This window comes from Pinus tabuliformis, chromosome X (assembly GCF_031772625.1).
Source record: "Pinus tabuliformis cultivar Carrire ecotype Pingquan chromosome X, CPIR1, whole genome shotgun sequence".
NCBI classification, from domain to species: domain Eukaryota; kingdom Viridiplantae; phylum Streptophyta; class Pinopsida; order Pinales; family Pinaceae; genus Pinus; species Pinus tabuliformis.
The window spans coordinates 1,141,548,134-1,141,561,420 of NC_142308.1; the positions used below are offsets into that span (position 1 = coordinate 1,141,548,134).

At 35.6% G+C, this 13,287-nt stretch overlaps 1 protein-coding gene across 4 annotated transcripts; it reads right to left on the reverse strand.

Annotated features, from left to right (window-relative positions):
- Positions 1 to 8,621: 8,621 nt before the first annotated feature.
- On the reverse strand, positions 8,622 to 13,240 carry LOC149143889 (protein TOPLESS-RELATED PROTEIN 2-like). 4 transcript variants are annotated; one of them, XM_089447415.1, is made up of 9 exons: positions 13,015 to 13,240; positions 12,611 to 12,879; positions 12,412 to 12,519; positions 11,977 to 12,106; positions 11,805 to 11,891; positions 11,517 to 11,697; positions 10,682 to 10,960; positions 10,273 to 10,464; positions 8,622 to 10,141 (listed from the first exon to the last, which is right to left on the reverse strand). In XM_089447415.1, the coding sequence occupies exons 7-9, from the start codon at positions 10,732 to 10,734 to the stop codon at positions 10,039 to 10,041; spliced, it is 348 nt and encodes a 115-aa protein (XP_089303541.1). In that variant the 5' UTR covers positions 10,735 to 10,960; positions 11,517 to 11,697; positions 11,805 to 11,891; positions 11,977 to 12,106; positions 12,412 to 12,519; positions 12,611 to 12,879; positions 13,015 to 13,240; the 3' UTR covers positions 8,622 to 10,038. The 4 variants fall into 4 exon arrangements, with proteins under 4 accessions (XP_089303541.1, XP_089303543.1, XP_089303542.1 ...); XM_089447417.1 differs by having other exon boundaries at positions 10,273 to 10,461; positions 11,977 to 12,109; XM_089447416.1 differs by having other exon boundaries at positions 8,622 to 10,138; positions 11,977 to 12,109.
- Between the last annotated feature and the right edge of the window lie 47 nt (positions 13,241 to 13,287).

A 13,287-nucleotide genomic window follows, 5' to 3' on the forward strand; every position in this document is an offset into this window, starting at 1 on the left:
CAGCGTCTCAGCCACCACATCTGACCGACGGATGGGCGACAAATGGCAGCGTCTCAGCAGATCTGGCCGTCTGATCTGTGACAAGTGGCTGCCTCTCAGCCGCCAGATCTGACCAACGGATATGTGACAAGTGGCAGCCTTCAACGCTCAGATCTGGCCGTCCGATCTATGACAAGTGGCAGTCTCTCAGCTGCATAATCAGCCAACGGATCTGCGACAAGTGGTGGCTTCTCAGCCAGAGGATAGGTAACAAGTGGCGCCCTCTGAACGGCCTTTTCAAACCAACGGATTTGTGACAAGTGGCAACCTCTCAGCAGTCTGATCTGGCGACGGATCTCAGGACATGTGGCAGATTTACATTGGGTGTACGCACCCGATCACCAGCGGTTTTGGTTTAGCTTGTAACGCAGGTAATTTACAACTCTTTCGCCATAAAAAAACGGGAGAGGGCCATGAGAAATGCAGATCTTTCCTTTCGAACCAGACGCAGCGCCATTGATGCAGAGCTCTATCAGACGCTAAAATGGAGTTATAACGATTTACCTGATCATAACTTATTTTGCGCTGGTTTTCTTGAGGATGCAGAGATTCCTGTGGAGACGTGGGTAGAAACGCAGAGCGCAGAAAATTTGGTCTGCTATCTGATTACAAACTTATGAAATTATCGGCGTACAAACTGCTCGAAAAATTATCAGTTTATATGCGTATACGCTTATAAGTTGATACACAGAAACTTATCGTCTCATAACTAGATAAGCTTATGAATTTATAAACAGAGGAGCTTATAATATTATAAGTCATGGGCTTATCTTCCTATAACCACAAGAGCCTATCATCTTATAAGTCCAAGGTCTTATTAGTCTAAACCTGAGATGCTTATCAAATTATAAGTGCGTAAACTTATCATTTTATAACCCAACAAACTTTTCAGTTTATAATCTGATAAGCTTATAATGCTATAAGCAGAAGAGGTTATCAAGCTATATGCATACGTGCTTATAGTATTATAAGTCATTGGGCTTATCTTCCTATAAGCAGATTAGCATATCATCTTATAAGTCGGAGTTCTTCTCATTTTATAAGCATCAGTGGTTATCAAATTAAAAGTGCAAATACTTATAATTTTATAAGCATCTACGCTTATCAGCTTATAATAAGATATTCTAATGTTCTTATAAGCAGAGTTCTTATCAAACTACAAGCAGGGAAGCGTATCAGTTTATAAGCAGATCAGCTTTTCAATTTATAAGCAGATAAGCGTATACTCTTATAAGCACCAGCAATTATCAGTTTATAAGCTTATCAGATTATAATCCAGTGAACTTATCCGTTTATAAGCCGAAAGTAGATTATCAGTTTATAAGATATCTACAATGAACAGTCGGGCTTATCAATTTGTAATCAGATAAACTTATCAGTTTATAAACTATCAAATTACAAGCACATAAACCCATAGGCGCATACGCTGTTCTGTTATCCATTTATCTGCAACAGCCGAAGCACAAAAGAACTCTGAGGCGCTGCGGCGGGAGACAGCAACCGAAGCAGGTCAGGTTGCAGGTATGTTTGAGGCGTTGCGGCGGACATAATACCCATTCAAGCTCTTCACAGAGATTAGGGTTGCATATGACCGTCTTCGTTGTTGGTTGGCACGCGCGATTTATAATACAATACGGGACTCAGTATCGACAACGGTCGCCATAATGTTTGACACCATGTGAAGCGACTGTAATTTTAGATGTCATTATACGATCGTAGCTCTCTCCATGAATCATATTGGAGACAAAGGACTGCCATTGAGAGTCTTAAGGAATTGTAGTTCAAATATGCATTAAAACGTCTTTGCATTAAACACATGAAAACAATGGGAAAAACAATTAAAGCACCCAATTAGAGTTCCCGTTGCTGCAGACTGCCATAAACTGAGTTCATGATTTCCGAAGAAACATCTACTTCACATGAAAACCATGTACAGGTAACCTGCCAGATCTCGGCTGTTTAGGACGTGACAAGTGGCGCCCGTTCAATGGTGCTGTTTTGGGCTTGACAAGTGGTGCCCATCCAATGGCCAGGTAACCTGCCAGATCTCAGCTGAGGTAACGTGACAAGTGGCACCACAGGACAGTGGAGTAAGGAAACAAGGGTTGACTGAAGAATTTAGGTTACAAGATATGATGGATTTGTAAATTGGTTCCTTTGTATGAATTTTTGGTGGGATGATATACTTGTTGTGCTTTCGATATTATCATTGTTATGAATGTTAGGTTGGGCTAATAGTGTAATAAATTGAAAGATTGGTGAACTATTATTGTATTGTGAAAAACTACTGCTATGCTACATTGTCATACACTGTATATCATCTCTGTTTAGAATATTATTTTAAAATCAACAGAAACTACCTTGTGATATTGAAACCCTAGGCTTGTGATATTCCAATGCACCTCATGTCTCTTGAACATTAAATTGTTCACTGAAATTATCTTGTGATATTGAAACCCTAGGCTTGTGATATTCCAATGCACCTCATGTCTATTGAACATTAAATTGGTCACTGTTTTTACATTTCTGACTTGTGTCCCCACAACATTAAATTATTCACTGTTTTTACATCTCTAAGCTATGATAGCTCTAAAGGTGTTTTATTTAACGAAAGTAATCATCATGAAATGCACAAACACATAGAGTAACTCCTTTGTGAGTTAAAATAAGATCTTTGTATCTTTATCATTATTCAATCACTATGAATGCATAATTTGTGACTCTCACAATCACAAGCATAATGTGTGGTCCATTTCTCAACATTTTTTCTCTGCTTAATTTTATATTTATCCTAAAAGGATGTCAACATTTTTTCTCTGCTTAATCTTATATTTATCCTAAAAGGATGAAGACATTGAAATTAAAGTAAGAAAAACTAAGAGGGACCAACAACGACCAAAAAGAAAGATAAATTAAATTAAGGAGACATGCCACAATAAGAATTTTACTCACCTTCTAGTGGAGGTGGAGGAAGATCCGACCAATGGTTCATGAATTTTTATGCTTTTTTCTAATAGGTTCTCGATTTTTTATGCCATTTTTTCTAATGCATGCTTCTTGCTTCCATGGTGGGGATGCCTCTAATTTAATTAGAAGAGCTTTTTTCATAGTATGGATCTCTCTATATAGATTATAGATTATCGATATATACATGCATAATAGCCCACAAATCAGAGTCGTCTACTAGAACGATATCAATTTATGAATATGGATTCCTTTGGCTCCCATTCATAAAGCTGACCGTCTTCCAATAAGTTATCCTATGTTGCCACATCTCCGCATGATTCCTATGACTCGTGGTCCATCCATTTTTTTTTTTGAAAACTATGTAGAGCTTCCCAAATTTTCTTGGAACTTTGGAATAGATAATTTGATGGATGTTCCAATGGACACGCCTTTGGTTTTGCAGTCACCTTCCGTAGTCCACTACATTACCAACCAATAACATCTCCGCATGATTCCCATGACTCGTGGTACATCCTGTTTTTTTTTTGAAAATCTATGTAGAGCTTCCCAAATTTTCTTGGAACTTTGGAATAGATAATTTGATGGATGTTCCAATGGACACACCTTTGGTTTTGCAGTGACCTTCCATAGTCCACTACATTACCAACCATGAGTGACATATCATTGAGCCTAACCTCACTACTGTTAAGTAGAGTCCTTTGGCCATAAATGCAGTAAATATATGTGCTATGGACATGCTTATATGTACTATTGACATGCCCTTTGGACAATAACTTTTCCTCTAATGATGCTCCTAGTCCAAGTGGAACTGAGTCCAGATGGGGTAACTGGTGTTGTAATTGATTCTTTTAAATCACCATCCCAATTGTTAATTACACCTAACTTCCTATTTAACTCACCTTACCCCAATTCAACTAATGCCATCCTTTGGTGGTGTAATTGATTCTTTTAAGTCACTCTCTCAGTGGTCAATTACACCTTATTGCATATATAACTCTCCTTACCCGAATTCAACTAATGCCATCCTTTGGTGGTGTAATTGGTTCTTTTAAATCACTCTCTTAGTTGTCAATTACACCTTACTGCATATTTAACTTACCTTACTCCAATTCAACTAACGCTATCCTTGAGAGTGACTTTTATGTATCCTCTATCTCATCATTCTTAGCATTCCTTTACCTATTGGACCTAGTCATTTCTGAAACAACATGATTGTGTTGTTTTGTAAGTGGCAGTGATAGTGGGCACTAGAAAAAAAATAAAATAAAATAAAAATAAATAAATAAATAAATCCCACAAATTCCACACTTATAAAGCATGTAATTCATGTAAGATAGTTCATAAAAAAAAAAAGAAAAAAAAAAAAAAAAAATTCCACAAATTCCACACTTATAAAGCTTGTAATTCATGTAAGATAGTTCATAATCAAACAAATTAATATAATAAGTTCACAAATAGATTGACAATTGCTAGCATCATAGTCTTCACTTGCATATAGATCTCAGACAACTACTCCATTAGGTTCATCTGTTGATTAATTGGATTAGGTTCATCTATTGACTAATTTGATTAATCTTAGTGAGACACCTTTTAGTCTTCTTCACTTGCATAAAGATCTCAAACAACTACTCCATTAGGTTCATCTGTTGACTAATTGGATTAGGTTCATCTATTGACTAATTGGATTAATCTTAGTGAGACACCTTTGAGCCAGGTTGTGATCCAGGTGTTGACACTTTGATTGTAGGTAGGTACGAGATCTTTCAATGTGTGGGGTTCTCCTTTAGTGATCGCTGAGAATGTGGAGATTGTTGATCTAGTGGCTAGTGCAATTCGATTTAGCTAGGCTTCAACAACTTGTACTCGCAATTTTATCAATCATTTAGCTAGGTGCAAGAACTAGTAGTTCTCCTTTTTATGTTTTATCTTCTCAGCAATAACAATTCCACTTTTGTGTTTTATCTTCTCAACAATAACAATTCCACTTTTGTTGTATCCTCTTCAATTTATTAGTTGGATTGCTTGTCAATTTGCTTGGATTTGCCAACCTTTTCATGTCAATATAGACAACTAGTAACTTGTCCTTTTGCATTTCGATTGATGTGTGACTTACTTATTCTAGATGGATTTGACTTCTTTCTCCAATTATTCTTGGCTTTAATAGCCATTACCTTACTATCAATATCTTTCAATGTCCATACTTCAAACAAGTTTACCTCTCATTGGAGAGACATTTAGAGTACACCTAGGTATTCCAGTATGACATACTTTCACGTTCAAAAACTTTTGTGATTTTTTGTCAAGATCGCTGAAATTCATGGAAAGTAATTAACAATTTAACACTAGGCTCATAATGTTCAATATTTCATTTAAACATAATGTAAAAAACAAACATTTTGTAAAAATGATTCATTAGACAATGGAAAAACTTGTCAACATAACACGAAAGCAAATATGGATGATTTTATATTTTTATTATGCATTACCTAACACAAAAGCAAACATGGATGAGATTTTATCTTTTTATTATGTGTTCTATCCGTTATATACACTCGCCTTAATTTGCAATCCCTTCCTTGCATTGAAACAATTATTTTAAAGCAAATATGGATGATTTTATATTTTTATTATGCACTGCCTAACACAAAAGCAAACATGGATGATATTTTATCTTTTTATTATGTGTTGTTCTATCCGTTATATACACTCACTTAAGTTTGCAATCCCTTCCTTGCATTGAAGCAATTATCTTTAAATCAAGTTTTCCAATTTCTATAAGCATCTATCATCTCTATCTTCACAAACAAAATTTTTGCTTGATAAAAATTACTCATAAAAATAACTAATAACCCATAACAATAGCACAATTCAGCTCTCAACATTCTAAAAACTTAGATGTTTTGTTTCTATGAAAAAAGAAGCCCCTCCATTTGTGGGTTGGGTTATGAATAATCTCCAATGAAATGAAAATCAATATCAATGTAAGTTGTTGAAGCATTAATTCATAATCATGCAATTTAGCTTTGCTTTTCCATATATTTAAATATATTTCATGAAGAAATTTTGTTAAACCTATCAATAAGTAATCAACATTATCAATTTGTCGATTACCTATCTAAACCTCTAAGAACATCCACTATGTGTCTAGACTTCTAATACCTCTAATAGCATCCACTAGACTCAAGACTAACATTATTTCGACATAGACTCAAGACAATAACATTATTTCAACATTATTTCCACTAGACTCACCTCTGAAAACATCAAATTATTTCGACATAGACTCAAGACAATAACATTATTTCAACATTATTTCCACTAGACTCACCTCTGAAAACATCCACTATGTGTCTAGACTTCTAATACCTCTAATAGCATCCACTAGACTCAGGACTAACATTTTTTTCGACACATTATTTCAACATTATTTCCACTAGACTCACGACTAACATTATTTCGACATAGACTCAAGACAATAACATTATTTCCAAATTGACATTATTTCTGCCTCATTCACACTCCAAGAAACAAAGTTGTGTGCTATAGACCACACTCCAAGAAACAAGGTTGTGTGCTATAGAGCACACTCCAAGAAACAAAGTTGTGTGCTAGGCGTAACAAGTGGAGGCATAACAAGTGGAGAAGATGAAACAATGGGTAGTAAATCAGGCACATTCTAACAATGACCCACATTTTGTTTGAAAGTTTGCCAATTTACAATAAGCTATATGCTCTCCATGTTATCAAAGCAACTAGAATTCATGCATTCAGAGATAGTTACAGATTCATGTATTCAAAGATAGTTATAGATTCATGCATTCAGGGATCAAAGCAACTAGAATTCATGCATTCAGAGATAGTTACGGATTCATGCATTCAGAGATCAAAGCAACTAGAATTCATGCATTCAGAGATAGTTACAGATTTCATGCATTCAGAGATAGTTGAAAGCGCTATAAGCATGCAAGTCTTGTAAATTGCAACTACCAATGGTATAAACGAAGCCTAGCAACTAGAATTCATGCATTCAGAGATAGTTACAGATTTCATGCATTCAATTCATGAATTCAGAGATAGTTACATATTTCATGCATTCAGAGAATCCTAAGCAACTAGAATTCATGCATTCAGAGATAGCTACAGATTTCATGCATTCAGAGATAGTTGAAATCTCATGCATTCAGAGATAGTTGAAAGCGCTATAAGCATGCAAGTCTTGTAAATTGCAACTACCAATGGTATAAACTTTCATGCATTCAGAGATAGTTACAAATTTCATGCATTCAAAGATAGTTGAAAGTGCTATAAGCATGCAAGTCTTGTAAATTGCAACTACCAATGGTATAAACGAAGCCTTTAAGGCAGAAATAAAAAAATATGAGCAGTATTCCATCAATTGCTTTTGGTAAATATCTATATCAATATAGGTTTTTATTGCAAGTGCTTTCTGGTTTATTGTTTATTATAGAATTCCATCAAAAGCAAAACACAAAGGCTGCGGCAATGGAAATATATGAGCAATAAATATCTGTATCAATATGTTTTTGTCTGTATCAATATGTTTTTTTTTTTTACAAAAGTCCATCAAAAACAAAACACAAAGGCTGCGGCAATGGAAATATATGAGCAATAAATATATGTATCAATATGTTTTTGTCTGTATCAATATGTTTTTTTTTTTACAAAAGTCCATCAAAAACAAAACACAAAGGCTGCGGCAATGGAAAAATATGAGCAATAAATATCTGTATCAATATGTTTTTTAACAGAAGTCCAAAAAAACAAAAAAACAAAACACAAAGGCTGCGGCAATGGAAAAATATGAGCAGTAGATATATGTATCAATGTTTAAACAATAGCCATCAACTGCAAGATTCTTGCTTTCTTGCTTTCCATAGATATCTGTATCAATGTTTAAACAATAGTCATCAACCTTTCCATAGATATCTGTATCACTGTTTAAACAATAGGCATTTTTTCTCAATTGAATTACTGAATCTGAGTTCCAATAGTATTCAACCCAAACATGCTGACTGAGTTATTAAATATGATATTCCCGAGTCTGACAAAGTTTCGGCATAAACCAGATTTGTCTGAATGCACATGAACATATGAAAATATTCGTGGTACAAAGAAAGGTTAGATATATGTATCAATATTTAAACAATAGCTATCAACTGAAAGATTCTTGCTTTCCATAGATATCCATATCAATGTTAAACAATAGTTATCAACCTTTCCATAGATATTTGTATCACTGTTTAAACAATAGGCATTTTATAGGCATTTTTTCTCAATTGAATTACTTGAATCTGAGCTCCAATAGTATTCAACCCAAAAATGTTGTCTGAGTTAATAAATATAATATTCCCGAGTCTGACGAAGTTTCGGCATAAACCAAATTTGTCTGAATGCACATGAACATATGAAAATATTCGTGGTACAAAGAAAGGTTAGATATATGTATCAATATTTAAACAATAGCCATCAACTGAAAGATTCTTGCTTTCAGTAGATATCCGTATCAATGTTTAAACAATAGTTATCAACCTTTGCATAGATATATGTATCACTGTTCAAACAATCGGCATTTTTTCTCAATTGAATTACTTGAATCTGAGCTCCAATAGTATTCAACCCAAAAATGCTGACCGAGTTAATAAATATAATATTCCCGAGTCTGACAAAGTTTCGGCATAAACCAGATTTGTCTGAATGCACATGAACATATGAAAATACTCGTGGTACAAAGAAAGGTTAGGTTTCAAATATAGACACTGAGAAACCCTCGAAAAGAATATTCATGAATTGCACTCCAATGACACACTTTCAATTTTTACACGACTTAGAAAAATATAGTGACCAAGATTGCACAGTTGCCTAATCTCATCTATAGTACTGAACAATATCTGGTGAAAATTACATTCCTCATGGAATGCCTCGAAAACAAGTGAAGCATTTCACTCACAATACTCTACCATTATTCATGGTATTCTTGTAAATAAAGAGTCGGTAGACACTTGTTCTTATGTTCCCATTGAACTACCTTGACGATGGTTCCGAACCTTGGTGACTTGATGTTGGATTTGATCCGACAGTTGCATTATCTGGGGGAGGTCCAACACCCCATCTCTCAATTGAATTACTTGAATCTGAGCTCCAATAGTATTCAACCCAAAAATGCTGACTGGGTTAATAAATACAATATTCCCGAATCTGACAAACTTTCGGCATCAGAATTTGTCTGAATGCCCATGAACATATGAAAATACTCGTGGTACAAATAAAATGGAAACTGAGGAACCCTAGGAAAGAATATTCATGAATTACGCTCCAATGGCAGAGTTTCAATTTTTATACGACTTAGAAAAATATAGTGACCAGGATTGCACAGTTGCTTGATCTCATCTATAGTACTGAACAATATCTGGTGAAAATTACAATCCTGGTAGAATGCCTCCAAAACTTCCATTATCTGGGGGAGGTCCAACACCCCATTTCTCAATTGAATTACTTGAATCTGAGCTCCAATAGTATTCAACCCAAAAATGCTGACTGGGTTAATAAATATAATATTCCCGAGTCTAACAAAGTTTCGTCACCAGAATTTGTCTGAATGCCCATGAACATATGAAAATACTCGTGGTACAAAGAAAATGGAAACTGAGGAACCCTCGGAAAGAATATTCATGAATTACGCTCCAATGGCAGACTTTCAATTTTTATACGACTTAGAAAAATATAGTGACCAGGATTGCACAGTTGCTTGATCTCATCTATGGTGCTGAACAATATCTGGTGAAAATTACAATCCTGGTAGAATGCCTCGAAAACTGGAACACAAGCGAAGCATTTCACTAACAATACGCTACCATTATTCATGGTATTCTTGTAAATAAAGAGTCGGTAGACACTTGTTCTTATGTTCCCATTGAACTACCTTGACGATGGTTCCGAACCTTGGTGACTTGATGTTGGATTTGATCCGAGAGTTCCATTATCTGTGGGAGATCCAACACCCCATTTCCCTTCTTACTCCGAAGGCTCAATAACATGAACTCCATCTGTCATTCCAAGAGCAAATTGATTCGGTTCGGATGGATGTGATGCAACGACCAGGGGATAGGGATTACTGCTGCATAAATAACCCAAACAATAAATTAAATTGTAATATGAACAATAAATTAAATGACAGTATGCGCTTGTCAAAAGCCAAATCTTAAAAATAGATGTATCAACCATGACAGAATGAAAGAGCTCATTTACCTGTTCATTCCCGTTGGTAAATATGCACCTAAATATGCAGAAGGTGCAGTGCGACAGTGAGACATCGAGCTTTGTGCATCAAACACTCCAATTGCACCATCACAGAAGCTCGCATAAATTAGGGCGCTGTTACATGAGTGTATAGCACTTGGCACTTGAAAAAGGAGTAGATAGGGAATCATGAGGAGACTACTGCGATGCAACCATGTAACAAGGTCATCCAATCAGATACATAAGGTAGGTGACATTATATGACTGTCTATGTTTGAATTCAAGACTGCTTACAAGTACTTCATGAGGAGACTACTGCAATGCAACCATGTAACAAAGTCATCCAATCAGATACAGAAGGTAGGTGACATTATATGACTGTCTATGTTTGAATTCAAGACTGCTTACAAGTACTTACATAGTGCAAGCGTTCCAACTTGGAAGCATTATATACAGTGAGCTGGTTCTCATGCACAACAAACAAGTGAATTTAATTATTATGAAACTGTACTTTGTATCCTCGATTTGTATCCTCGACTGTTTGGTAATGATCTTCCTGGCTGTACTGGTACAACTTAATTTAATTATTATGAAACTGTACTATTGTATCCTCGACTGGTGGTGATGATCTTCCTGGCTGTACTGGTAGAATTTTTAACTTCCGCTTGTCTCACCCATCTATGCCCCGAGGACGTAACTGCCAAAAGACGTGGTTGTGAGTACATGAACATTTCTACTCGGTAAATTTATGTATTTTTTAAAGTGAACATCATGGAATCACTAATTAGCATGCCATGAAATCAGTGATCTAGATAAATTGGGAGCCTTTGAGTTCTTAGCCTATAGTGAGGAACGTTAGGCAAGAGCCTTCTAGAGTGATCCTAAACTGAACACCATTTCTCCCATAATTTGAAAGTTGAAGGTGAGATTAGAGAATAAACCCTTAATTAGCTTGCCATGAAACCAGTGATTTAGATAAATTGGGAGCCTTTGAATTCTTAGGCTATAATGAGGAGCATTAGGCAAGAACCTTCTACAGTGATGATCCTGAACTGAACACCACTACCCACAATTACCCACATAATTTGAAAGATGAAGGTGAAGACCAGAATAAACCCCTAACCAGACCAATGTAACAATAAATTATATATATATATATATATCTATATATATATATATATATATATATATATATATATATATAATCGGAATCATTAAAATGAAACTAGTCTTTAGGTAAAAGGCTCTGTTACCTTAAATGCCATCATATTGAATAAGGAGACCTTGCCACCAGTTCACCAGAAGCAGACATCATATAAAAATCATTCTTAGACAAAGCTATACAAGCAGCGGCTTCTTCTAAATTTGTGTCAACAATGTCATTATTCATAATAATCCCACTAACTGGCTGCCACATCTGTGGTGGAATCATTACTACATAAAAAACAGCTGCAAATTATATATCCAAAAGTATAACAAACAAATAAATAAAACAAGCTAAAATAAAAAGGAAGCAAATAACAACTACTAAAGAACCCCACCTTTCCAGGATTCGGTCACTCCGCGAGAGCATTGGATGGTAGTACTAAAACAGCAACACCGGAATTGGTGTATATCACTCTTACTACCTGCAAAAAATAGCGCATCACTAGTTTGGATCGATCAATATCGACAGAATTTAGTGTTTTCTGTAATAGAAGGATGATTGCATACCTCACTCGCATGCAACCTGAGAGTACTACACTGACCCGAATCATTGATTCAGTCAATTTCCAGTTCTTGCTCGTCTGTAACCTCATCGAGAAGCCTTGGTTTAACCTTTGGGGTCAGATTGCTATCTATACTACTGTGCACACATGTCTCGAGTGTCAGATATTGTTTTAAAGGGGGAAAAAACAAAATCCTATGCTATAGGGAAACTTGAAAGCAACAATATCTGGACTCTGGAGTGTAAGTTTAGAAAATGATAAGACAAACTAAATTGAATCTAGCTGGACAAATATGCTAGATTCTAAAGAATAATACTTGAAAGCAACAATATCTGGACTTTGGAGTGAAAGTTTAGAAAATGATAAGACAAACTAAATTGAATATGGCTGGACAAATATGCTAGATTCTAAAGAAATAATTCTAGGGGAAAGCACTTACAAAATTGGTCATTGACAATGCAGGTGGAAGTCTCCCTGAACGTTCTATACCGTTGGGAAGGGAACCAGGAGCATTGACGGCGGGAGGCATGACATTCACAATTGAAGTCTGAATAGTAAAATGATTAGTTAGAATTTAAACTTTACTATTAATTAGCAGTGCATGTACACAGTAAATGTGCATGGAAGAAGCAATTTACCTTTGTTGGCATTGTCTCTGGTGCCGACCCTCGTTCCCTCCAAGGATCACTCTCCAACATGTGAATTAAGCGAAATCCCTCTGCATTGGCTAAGATCTTTGTGCCATTGTCATTTGTTGCGACTTACTGAAATCCCTCTGCATTGGCTAAGATCTTTGTGCCATTGTCATTTGTTGCGACTTACCGAAACCTGAAACGAAGGTGATTGGCTAAGATCTTTGTGCCATTGTCATTTGTTGTGACTTACTGAAACGAAGGTGAGGACTAGCCTGCAGCTTTTTGGAAATAATACAAAGATTAGATCAAGACAACTTAAAATAATGCGTTGAAACTTTTTTGGTCAAAACCATTATCTTTCAAACTATAAAAATAAACCATCCTCATCTTAAAAAATAACTTCTTACCAAACTACCCTCAACATCAATTGTTGCCAGGATATTGGTGTTATCCATGCCCCAGAACTTTATTTGAAATTCGTCACCAGCTGCCAAGAACCTATTCCTAGTTGCATCAAATTGCACAACACTTAAGGAACGCTTCCTAAAACCACAATATGTCTGCTTGATTGTTCCCTCACTTTCATTCCACTCAACCAGGTATGAATCACCATCTTTACATGCTCCACAAGAGAAGCGCCTAATAAAACACAGATGATTATATACTTCAGAAAAGGCATA

What these genes read in the sequence shown, in the direction of transcription:
- LOC149143889 (XM_089447415.1), bottom strand. Translation starts at nt 10,734, where the DNA reads ATGAGAACCAGCTCACTGTATATAATGCTTCCAAGTTGGAACGCTTGC. An exon ending in AGTTGGAACGCTTGCACTAT is followed by an intron (nt 10,465 to 10,681) that starts GTAAGTACTTGT and finishes GTTGCATCGCAG; the next exon opens with TAGTCTCCTCATGATTCCCT. An exon ending in TTACCAACGGGAATGAACAG is followed by an intron (nt 10,142 to 10,272) that starts GTAAATGAGCTC and finishes TTATTTATGCAG; the next exon opens with CAGTAATCCCTATCCCCTGG.